This window comes from Trachemys scripta, chromosome 24 (assembly GCF_013100865.1).
Source record: "Trachemys scripta elegans isolate TJP31775 chromosome 24, CAS_Tse_1.0, whole genome shotgun sequence".
Lineage (NCBI taxonomy): Eukaryota > Metazoa > Chordata > Testudines > Emydidae > Trachemys > Trachemys scripta.
This window is the reverse complement of record NC_048321.1, coordinates 14254822-14265963: the sequence shown is the minus strand read 5'-3', so window position 1 is coordinate 14265963 and position 11142 is coordinate 14254822. Positions and strand designations below refer to the sequence as shown.

Here is an 11142-nt window from a genome sequence, read left to right as displayed (position 1 = left end):
TGATCTAAAAGCCGGTTTTAGCCTCTGGAAGCTGTTCAGTTTTATAATGTCCTATAGGAATCCGGAGTATGGACCTGCAGTGACCCAGCTGGGTGATTCTCAAAGTGCCTTACGGAAAATACAATCTGACACGAGACGTCTTAAATGTTATCAAGCAAATTTGCCCTCTAAGCAATGTCATATCTAGGGCACACTCAGATACTAAGGAAGTTGGGAAAGAGACCTGTTCCCAGGCTGCATCAACCTGGTACAATTAAGAGCCCTCCAGGAACTGTGAAAAAGTCCCAGGGTCCATAGACTAACTGAACAAAGAACCCATTTGTATTTGCTGATGGAGACGCCGAGGTACAGACAATAACACCCTCTGGTTTCCATCAGGAGCGACTGAAACGTCTCAGGGCAGCACCGACGGTGACACTGGAAATAAAACTGCCCGGCTTTGTGGGGGAGACTCCTGGAGCTCAGCTCTCACCAGGTCCCTTCTCTGGGCCAAGGCTGCCCAGGACCTGCCCTCCCCTGGCTCCCATCCCACCCGCGGGGACCGAGGAGCTATTTCCCCACAGGAAGGGCTTTGAGTGCCCGCTGGTGCCGGGGCTGCGAGCGCTGCTGCTGGCTGCGGGGGCTGGCAGGGGGGCTAATGGGTGCCCAGGCTCTCAGACGCCCAGCCGGAGGGGGCATGTGGGGATCTCGTTATACCCGCTCTGCTCAGGGTGGGGGCGGACAAAGCCACGCAGACAGTTCCCCCCTCCCCGGCCACGGAGCAGCCCACACAGCCGGGGATTTACATCCCACAGCCCGGCGTCAAGAGGGGGAGCTGGGGGGAGCTGTAGGTGCAGCTCCCGGGGGACAGCCCTGTCAGCCAGCAGCCACGTCCCACTCAGAGCCCAGCTACGGGCTGCGGGTTCCTCCGGGGAGAGCGCGAGGCAGGGGTTCATTTTCCTGTTTGCACCCTGCTGAGGTAGAAAACTTGGGGGGGGGGGAGCAGAATCCCCCCCCCGTGCTCCCTAAAGGGCGCCCCCACCAGGGGATGTTGTGAAACCCAGAAGTATAACTGGGTTCAGAAGAGAATTAGATCAGATCCTGGAGGAGAGGTCCACCGATGGCTATTAGCCAGCGTGGTGAGGGACCAGCCCGCTGCTCTCGGTGCCCCATAGCCTCTGTTTGACAGAAGCTGGGAGTGGCTGAGGGGTGGATCACTCGCTAATCGCCCTGTTCTCTTCATTCCCTCTGGGGCGCCTGGCGTTGGCGTCTGTCAGAGACAGGACTCTGGGCTGGAGAAATCTTTGCTCTGACGCTGTCTGGCCATCCTGGAGTGTTGTCTACTGGTCTTAACCCATTTCATTTTCTTCTAGTCCTGTCCACATTCTAACTCTTGGGTTCAGACCCCCGAGGCCACGTGCGGGCACCGCTCAGAGCCTCTGTGAAGAGACCTGCGCATGGAGAACTCACAGGGAAATGGGCCCGAAGCAAACAGCTGGAGATGATGGTGAAAGCTGTGTTGATGCACCCCTGTTTTGTAAGAACTACTACATCCTCTGCTTTCCTGTCTGCCGCTCGCCTCAGTTTCTGGGTCATCTGGGCCCCCAGGCAATCGGGTGGTGACGTCGGAATATTCAGCCCTTTGCCAAGGTCCATTTTCCATCCACGAATGGCCAGGATGGGAAATTTTCTGCCGCCGTTGGGACCCGGCAGGGTAACGTTTATGGGCAATTATCGGGTGAACGCAGAAGACGTCACAGCCCCTTGGTGGTTTGATCTGCTCCTCAGCCCTGGGGTGGAATAGCGTCCCCTTGAGTGAGGGTGGCTGTAGGTGAGCGGGGCTATTGCACACTTCCAAGGGCTTTTGCACACTCAACCCTTTCCCCTGGGCCACCGGGTAGTAATGCCAAGTCCAGGGGAAACCGAGGCATGAAACAGCTTCATAAAAATATGCAGAACATGGCCACTTCATCACAGCTCCTTCTTCCAGTGTGGGAAGCATCTATGCTCTGGCAGCACCATTAGCGGTGCTGTTATAACAGCTGTAGCCTGGACAGGGCCCGGGAAGGATTTGGAAATCGGGAAGCTGGAAGTTGGTAGTGGGTACAAAGATGAGTTTCTCCCCCGACCCCAGCTCTCTTTTCAGGGATGCCTCTGACCTGTTTCTATTGCAAATCTGGAGAAAGCTGTTTCCACAACCTCCCCCAGATCTGCTCCTCTCCCCAGGACGCCTGCATCATCGTTCAAGAACACAACACGCTCGGTGAGTCCCGTCGGCTTTCGCGGCAGCTGCGGGGTGTGGTGGGAACCCTGCTCTCAGATACTTTTCCCAGGTGGCTTCCTAGCCATCGTGTGTCTGAATGCAGCCAAAGGCAGCCAACCAGCTACTCCCAGCAGGAGGGGGTGGGGTCCCTGTCAGCGGAGGTTTTCTGATCAGGTTGGATGAACACCTGTAAGGGCTGGTCTAGGTTGCCTTGGTCCGCCCTCAGTGCCGGGCGCTGGACTGGATGAGATCCCTTCCAACTAGTGGCGGCATGGGGTGCTCGCCAGGTGATTGCAGGGAGCCCACTGGCAGCGAGGGGCTCTCCAGGCCTGGGGACTAAGTTTCTTGTCCCCAGGGACAATATGACAGCCAAAGGGAAGTGCCTGCCCCACTCAGTGTGATGATCCAGGGACAGCTGCCCCCACCCAGTGGGATGTTGCCACCCCCCCCATTGTTTTGGGTGGCAACACCAGTCTGGGTGCTGGAATTTAGCCTAGAAGGGAGGACACCATGGGACGAACCCTCCGCTGCTTCCAGCCCTGTGGTCCTACAGAGGCGCCTGGTGATGGTTATGAGGTGGGGTGGGGGTCTGCTCTAAGGATCTGCTCGTACCAATATTTAACGGGGGCCGTGACACTGCGGTGGCTCTGTCGGTGTAACCGGCGTGTGACGTCCTCTTCTCGCTCTGCAGCCTTTCAGTCTAGCATGTGGAATGGAGGCACGTACCAGTCCTGCGCCGACTCCCGCCAGAGCCTCACGGGCTTCCTGGCTTTTTACTTCGGGGCCACACTGACCGTGGAGATCAGGTCGGAAATTTGCAAGACCAACGACTGCAACGCCCATTTAATGCCCATCAGTATGTATCACTGGCGGCGGGTCGGATTTGTGGCCGCAGGGAAGCCTCTGGGTCAAACCCCAAACCTCCAAGGAGCTGCTATTCCTGGCCTCGGGGAAAAGCCAGATTTCCGAGGACCCTGGGGCAAGCGGGCAGTTTGGGGGGGAAGTTATTTGTCATGGGAAGCAAGTGTGGATGAGACATGTCCAGGGGAGAGAGGGAAGTTTTAAAGCCTTTGTCCTGGTAAGACCTTTCCTTGCACACTGTGTCCAGCTGTGGTCCCCCAAATTCAAGGCAGATGAATTCAAACTGGGCCAGGTGCAGAGCAGGGCTACTGGAAACTGCTGGGTTTTGTCTCTTGAAAGGAGCAAATGCACGCAGAGCAAGGCAGACACAAGCCCTGAGTGGTCCAGCATGTGCCCCAGAACACAATGGGGGGAAGCAGCCCTGAGGGATAAGAATGTTCAAAGTTGGTGGAAGACGCGGGCGTGGGAACACACAGGCCAGGAAGCGACCGAGGCTGGAAGTCAGGATGTTTCTAACGGCCAGAGGAGAGGGGTGGTGGGACAGCTGCCCGTTGGAGGAGTGGGGGCAAATAACCATGCTAGCTGCCTGAGCGGGTCCAAGTGCTGGGTTGATGACCTGGGAGGGTCCTGCCTGTCCTACGTTCTCCTGCCATGGTTTCTTCCTGGAGCAAATGGTTCTTTCCCTGTCTGCCTTTCAGGGCAGGCTATCAGCAACATCCGCAATGGCCTGCAATGCCCGGCCTGCTACGCCCCGGGCTTTGAGAGCTATGAGAGCAACGAGAGCTTGCGCTGCACTGGAGGTGCTGACCAATGTGCTGTTGTCGTCGGGATGCTCGCGCAAGGTGCGGCTTCCTTCACTCTGGGGCGGGTTAAATCCCCGGGGAGCTGGGGGGTGTCCTGGGGCTCGTCCGTGCTGGCTGAGCTGGGGAGCCAGGAAACACCCCTTTGCTTAGTAACAGCTGAAACCATAAAGGCCATCACTCAAAACAAAGAGCTGCATGATCATGCTATGCCCTGGCTCCCAGCCCCCCTGCTCTAACCACTAGACCCCACACCCTTCCCGGAGCCCAGGAGTGAACCCAGGAGTCCTGGATCCCAGTCTCCCCTGCTCTAACTACTAGACTCCACTCCCTTCACAGAGCTGGAGAGCAAACCCCAGAGTCCTGGCTCCCAGCCCCCACTGGACATTCCAGCAAGACTTGGTGACCCTTTGCATATTTCAAACATGGCAAGACTGAGCAGAAGCTAAGCCATGTGGGTTGTGAAGTTTTCCAAACCTAGGCTTGGCGAGGGTGGGTCCATGGGAGAGAAGCAGAAGACCAGGGAGCAGGGGCAGAATAGCCCAGGACAGAGATAGAACAAGGACTGGGAATGTGGCCTTGGGAAAAGCTAAGACAGAGCTTTTGGGCAGAAAAGTGACTGGAAAGGGGCTTTGGATGGTGGGCAAATACATTGTTTGTAGCTACGCAGGATTCCATCAAAGATAGCCCTGTTTCCAATGCCAATTTATCTTCCTAATGGGAATGACCCTCAAGATCTCAAATTTTTGGTGATCCGCTCTGGTCATAAGGGGTAACAATATTTTCCACCCTTTGCCAAGTAGCAGCAGAATTCTGGTGCCTTGTAGGTCAGTTTCCCACTGGAAGAGAAATCCGTGGGGCAAAGTCTAGTATTTCCTTAGGGGAGGTTACTTGTTTACACTGTTTCCACCAGTCCTGGAACAGAGGTGGGTGAAAACGGCATGCAGGTTGTCCCCTTAATTTCTGTTCAAACTCCAAGGGTTCTCAGGGAATATTTTTGGAGTCAGAGATTCATGCAGAGACCAATTTCTCCTGCTGCTTGCCACAGCCACCTTGGGAAGATGTTGCATGAAAAAAATGGACTGCAAGCTTGTCTGATTAGTGAAACATCTGTCCGGAGGGTCAGCCGCTTCATTGCCTCTTAGGATGAGAACATTGCACTCCCTTACTCCATGTGCCCCCCATAGCAGGGTACCCCCCCATGTGCCCCCCATAGCAGAGATGCTGTCACATGGCGGACAGGACCTCCCTTTGCTAGGCCAATGATAATGATTCAGAGGCCAGGGCATCTTGCAAAGAAACATGGGTGCATCTTGGGGACCGCGCTGGAAGAAGAGTGGGGTTCCCCCAACCTCCCGAGGTTTATTTTACCTGGAGAACCAGCCGGGGCCCGATCATGGCATCACAGAAGGGGATTAGGCCATGCCGTGTCTGATCTGCTCTGGTTTCCCTACACAGGTGGTGTCGCGATCCCGTTTGCAGGCCGGGGCTGCGCTACCCGGGCGGCCTGCGGCATCAAGACGCTGGAATCGGGGGTGTTCACCTACAAACTGACCAATGTCCAATGCAGCCCAGCGCCCAAAGCGCAGACCAGCAGCGCCGCCCGGACTCTGGCCTGGGGTCCCTTCACCCTGGGCGGCATCGTCCCCCGGGTCCCCCTTTTCCTCCCTGCCCTTCTGGGGCTATGCCTCTGCTAATGCCCCATCTGCATGACTGGCCACTCCCCAGGCCATTGGTGTCATAGTATAACCGATGCACTCGGCCTTTTTTGTCCCGACTGCCTCAGTTTCCCCCTCTCTGTAAGGGGGATAACAATGGCGAGCTGCCCTTGCAAAGGTCTTTGGGATCCCTGGATGGGCAGGGACTTGAAACAGAGTCTGATACAGCCAAGAGGAGACTCTCTGCTAATTCCGTTGGGTTTGGAGCAAAATGCTGTGTATTATTAATATCCCCTCACAGCTTCTCCCCCAGCCTTTCAAAGATCCCTGCGAGGGAATAGAACCCAGGAGTCCTGGCTCCCAGCCCCACCATGCTAACCACTAGACCCCACTTCCCTCCCAGAGCTGGGGATAGAACCCAGGAGTCCTGGCTCCCAGCTCCCCGGAGATTCCAGAAATGGTCCGAGTCCCCCTGTGCGTTTCAAACGGCTCTGAATAAAGCATGATCAGAGATGGAATCGCCCAGGAGCGTCCCTGCATGCGCGTGTGTTTGTGTGTACCAGCGCTGACCGTGTCTGCTCCGCTTTCATGTGTCTCTGCCAAACACCAGTGCTTCAGGGAGCAACTCTGCCTCCAGAACTGACTCCAATCAGAGGCTGCAGGGCACAGCAAACACACCTGCTCTTGCACACCTCCCTCCACACAAAAACCTTGCACAATTCCCCCACCCCAGAACTAGCAAAACCCCAGCACGTCTCCCTGCGAGTCACAACTTGCTCGCACAATCAGAAAAGTCCTGCCCAGACTAAGTGTAACAGCGCCACCTGGTGACACCCGCCCGATGCTGCCCAATCCAGGACACAGGCACATCTAAGCATGTCCATTGCACGGGAGCCAAGCGCTTCCGTTCACCGAGGTGGCAAGGCCGGACTCACTGTGCACGCTGGGGGACACCGCAGTGTGGGGGCTGCCGGGGGATTGGGGAAGCTGCCAGTCATCGTGTGAAACCGGGCGACTGCACAACTGCCAACTGCACTGAGCCCCGTGTGGTGTCAGGGTGTGGCCTAAGAACTAAGAATGGCACCCAGGAGTCCTGGCTCCCAGGCCCCCCCTGCTGTAACCACTAGCCCCCACTCCCCTCCCAGAGCTGGGGAGAGAACCCCGGAGTCCTGGCTCCCAGGCCCCCCCTGCTCTAACCACTAGTCCCCACTCCCCTCCCAGAGCTGGGGAGAGAACCCCGGAGTCCTGGCTCCCAGGCCCCCCCTGCTCTAACCACTAGTCCCCACTTCCCTCCCAGAGCTAGGGAGAGAACCCAGGAGTCCTGCCGTAAACCCAGCATCTCTGCACACCTGAAAGGGGATGCTCATTTATCCACGTTATTGCCAATAAAGAAAGTGTGGGTAGGGCAGCTGTGGCAGCAGAATTTGGGGGCACTCGTGGTTATCGGGGGTCAATGGGCCCAATGGTCCTGCCTGGCCGGGGAGTCGATGAATCCACGACAAACCAGCCTGTGTGTCAGAGCCCGGCGGCTGCTTCCGCTCCACGGTCCCTGTTCCCCCGCAGTTCGCACGTTGGCTGTCCCAAGCCAGTGACCCGGCGTGGAACCAGCTTCGGCTGGCGGGGGACCCTCGATTCGGCTGGTGCGGGGCCCTCGGTTCGGCTGGCGGGGAACCCTCGGTTTGGCTCAGAGACCCCCTAGCGGTTGCCTGGGAAAGGGGCCAGACAAGGGCTGGGGTGCCAAGGAAACCCCCGCTGACTCTCAGGGCACCGCACCCAGTCCGTTATTTCACTCCCTCCCCCCGAGGGTTCCCCCTGGGCTGTGTTCAGAGGCTCTGGGGATGTTCCCGCGGGTCGGTTCGTCCTCTTGGCCTGGCATCCCCCTTGGAGCAGCCTCCCTCTCCTGGCTAATCCTGGGTCAGCACACGGCTCTTCCCCTTCAGCTGCGAAATTCCCTCGGCCCCTCGTCAGGTTTAAACAAAGCGGGTCCAGAGACTCGCCCGTTGGCTGCAGCGCCGTGGCCCCAGCCCCTGGCTCATGTTCATAGACTCAGAGAATATCCGGGTTGGAAGGGACCTCAGGAGGTATCTAGTCCAACCCCCTGCTCAAAGCAGCACCAATCCCCAACTAAATCATCCCAGCCAGGGCTTTGTCAAGCCGGGCCTGAAAAACCTCTAAGGAAGGAGATTCCACCACCTCCCTAGGGAACCCCATTCTAGTGCTTCACCACCCTCCTGGTGAAAAAGTTTTTCCTAATATCCAACCTAGACCTCCCACACTGCAACTTGAGACCATTACTCCTTGTTCTGCTGCCTTTCCCAGCGTGTTTTCCTGGTTCTCCCCCACCCACATCCACCTGAGACTCCACGGAACCGAGCCCCAATTCCTACGGCTCTTTCTCCTGCCGCTGGCCTGATCTCCGCTTTCTCTCCCCTTTTCGCAACATCCGTCCCCCTCCCCGTGGCCCGGTGGCTGCGTTTCCCCTTCCCCTGCGGTTGCCTGGCGCTGAACAGTCGAACTCCCCATCCCAGCCCGGGCCAGGTTCCTGTTCAGGGCCTGGCAGCGTCTGCCACCCAACGGCCGCCTGACATTTCTCCTTTTTGCACAGCCGGGGCTTTCCCGCACACACTGTTCCTCCGCGGGGCCTGAACCCCTTGGGTTGCTCCCACGACAGCTTGTCCGGCTCTACATAATGTTCCCGTTTGCCCCATTGTCCCCGCCAGCCTGCTGGGCCCCCTGTTAGTGCTGGTGGGGGGACAGCAGGGATGGGGCTGCTGGGGTCCCCCTCCCAGGCTCTGGCAGGGAGAGGAGGGGCCCGTGTGAACGTGGCCGTCTGGAGGGGTCGTTGCTGGAAGACCATTTCCATTGCAGATGACACAGGGCAGAGCCCCCCCTGGCCAGGTCAGAGCCAACGTCCTAATGGCTCTCGGGAGAGAAACGGGAAAGGGGGAGCAGTTCACTCCCAATTGAAGCGAGGGATTCAGAACCCCAGGGAAGGAGGTGGGGTCATAGGTGGGTAGCAGTGACCCCCTCCAATGGACGTGGGCAAGGGGAGAGATGGGGCCCAGATCCCCTCCTCTGAGGAGGGCAGAGATGGGGTCGTGACCCCAAGAGGAGGGGGGACTGTGACCGATGGGGGGAGGGGAAACGAGGCGATGACACCAGCGGGGGCAAGCGGGACTGTGCTCCACTGAGAAGGGGGGAGATGTGCCCGTGACCCCCAAGAGGCAGGGGGGAGAAGATGAGGTCTTGGCTCCCGGGAGCAGGGAAGGAGGGGGCCCAGGAAGGTGCACAGTGGGGTTATGACGCCCAGAGGGGAGGGGGCCATGACCCCATGGGGGGGCAGGGAGGTGGGGAGACAGGTTCATGCCCGGCAGCCCCTCCCCCCGGGACTCAACACCCCCAGCCTCAGCAGAGGAAGCAGAAGGGGAAGTGGGGACCTCATGGGGGGGCTTGTGCAATGGCTCCCCCCCCGCTGGGCAGCCACAGCCCCGCCCCGCTCCCCCTGGCCGACGTGGAATGAGGAACCCCCCCGAAAGCCCACACCGTGCAGGCTGCGACTGGACGCCCGGAGCCGCTGGGTGACAGGACATGGGGACTCTCCCCACGAGCCGGAACCTACCCGGCCCATACAGCGCATGGCTGGTTCTAATCCTGGCAGGTGCGGGGTGGGTAGTGGGTCGGGAGTGAGGGGCACTGGCAGAGCTGGGGTGGGGGGCAGGGCTTGGCTAGCAGGGGGCTGTGGGTCGGGAGTGAGGGGCACTGGCAGAGCTGGGGTGGGGGGGGCAGGGCTGGGCTAGCAGGGGGCTGTGGGTCGGGAGTGAGGGGCACTGGCAGAACTGGAGTGGGGGGGAGCCCAGGGCTGGGCTAGCAGGGGGCTGTGGGTCGGGAGTGAGGGGCACCAGTTAATAACACCCTCTTCCATCCCCCCAGCCTCCGCCCTGAGCTCCTCCCTCCAGCCGGCGCAAGCCCGGGACGGACTCACCATCAGGCGGGAAACGGCGACCCTTGACGTGGGCGGGGACATGACCCTGGTCGTGGTGGGCATCGACCAGACCCTCCTGGTCTGCAGCTGGTACCGAGGGGCAGAAGCCGGCATCGCCGCAAACTGGATCCTCAGCTACGCCCCGTCCGCCACCCCCCAGAAATTCTACGGCCCGGCCCACACGGGGCGGGAGACGGTGGGGCCCAGCTGTTCCCTGCACATCACAGGGCTCAGGGGCACCGACGCCGGCAGCTACACCCTGACTGTACAGGGTCCCGGGTAAAACCAGGCCGTCTCCATGAGCGTCTCCTTCTCCGGTCAGTGCCACCCGCCTGCTGGCATGAGAGAGGCTGAGGTGCAGCCACCTCTGGGGTGGGGCGTGGGGGCTGGTTATGCAGGGACCCCTCACCTGGCACCAAGATGCAGCAACCTCTGGGGTGGGGCGTGGGGGCTGGTTATTACAGGTTCCCTCTCTCTCCCCAGCCCGACCAGTCCCCTGGTTCCTGGCTGTCGTCGTGGGCGTGCCGTTGGCAGTTCTGGTGTGTGTGGCCCTGCTGGTGACTTTTATCGTGTGTAAGAGACGTCGCGGCTCAGGTACAGCCGGGAGCTTCCCCATGAGGGCAGCCAGGACTCCTGGGGTCTAGCTCTGGGAGAGGAGTGAGGTCTAGTGGTTAGAGCAGGGGGAACTGGGGGCAAGGACTCCTCGGTTCTCTCCCCAGCTCTGGATGGGGCAATGGGGTCAAGTGGGTGAAAGCAGGCGGGGAGCTGGGGACTAGGACTCCTGGGTTCTATCCCCAGCACTGGGAACAGAGGGGGTCTGGTGGGTTAGAGCGGACCTGGGAATCAGGACCCAAACCCAGCCTCTCTCACATCTCCCCAGGTACCAGCAACCTGATCGAACCCCCCGGGGAGAGAACAGAGATCGTTCCAAAGTAGAAGAACCTGCCCCTTGGGCAGGGCCAGCTGCAAGTGCCAGGAACTCAGCCTGCCTGAGATTTGCCGGTGCCCTTCACTCCCGACCCACAGCCCCTGGCTACCCCAGCGCCAGGCTCCCCCCTCCCAGCTCTGCTGGTGCCCCTCACTCCCGACCCACAGCTGTTTCGGAGAGGCAGAAAAAGCCACTTTTTACAAACAATAAACATCCAGTGCAAATCTCTTTCGAGCTGTTCTAGGTTCATTGGGGTTCCCAACGGGAGGTCGGACGGTTTGGCCTTGCGGTGCTAACGTGCGGCTGGATTTCAGCGTCTTCCTCTGCCCCAGACTCTGGGGGAATCATTCAGCATCTTTGCATCCCAGTTCCCCACCTGTATGGTGAGACTAATAATATAGGGATATCCTATCTCATAGAGCTGGAAGAGACCTTGAAAGGTCATTGAGTTGAATCCAGTCCCCTGCCATCACAGCAGGATCAAGTACCATCCCTGACAGATTATTTTTGTCCCAAATCCCTAAGTGGCCCCCTTCAAGGATTGAACTTACAGCCTTAGGGTTTAACAGGCCAATGCTCAAACCACTGAGCTATCCTTCCCCCTCTAATAGCCTATCATTGGGTTGTGGGGAGGCTAAACATTAATAAACGGGGTTCTCATGGAGCAGGGG

The 11142-nt window shown here is 59.0% G+C and overlaps 1 protein-coding gene and 1 long non-coding RNA gene across 2 annotated transcripts; both read left to right on the top strand.

Moving 5' to 3' along the window:
• Positions 1-2127: 2127 nt before the first annotated feature.
• Positions 2128-5676, top strand: LOC117869900 (phospholipase A2 inhibitor and Ly6/PLAUR domain-containing protein-like). The gene is made up of 4 exons (XM_034757003.1): positions 2128-2246; positions 2947-3098; positions 3802-3945; positions 5362-5676. The coding sequence occupies exons 1-4, from the start codon at positions 2128-2130 to the stop codon at positions 5598-5600; spliced, it is 654 nt and encodes a 217-aa protein (XP_034612894.1). The 3' UTR covers positions 5601-5676.
• A 4158-nt stretch (positions 5677-9834) lies between these two features.
• Positions 9835-10684, top strand: LOC117869814. The gene is made up of 3 exons (XR_004643857.1): positions 9835-9860; positions 10027-10137; positions 10424-10684. It is a non-coding gene; the product is annotated as an uncharacterized LOC117869814 (long non-coding RNA).
• Positions 10685-11142: the final 458 nt, after the last annotated feature.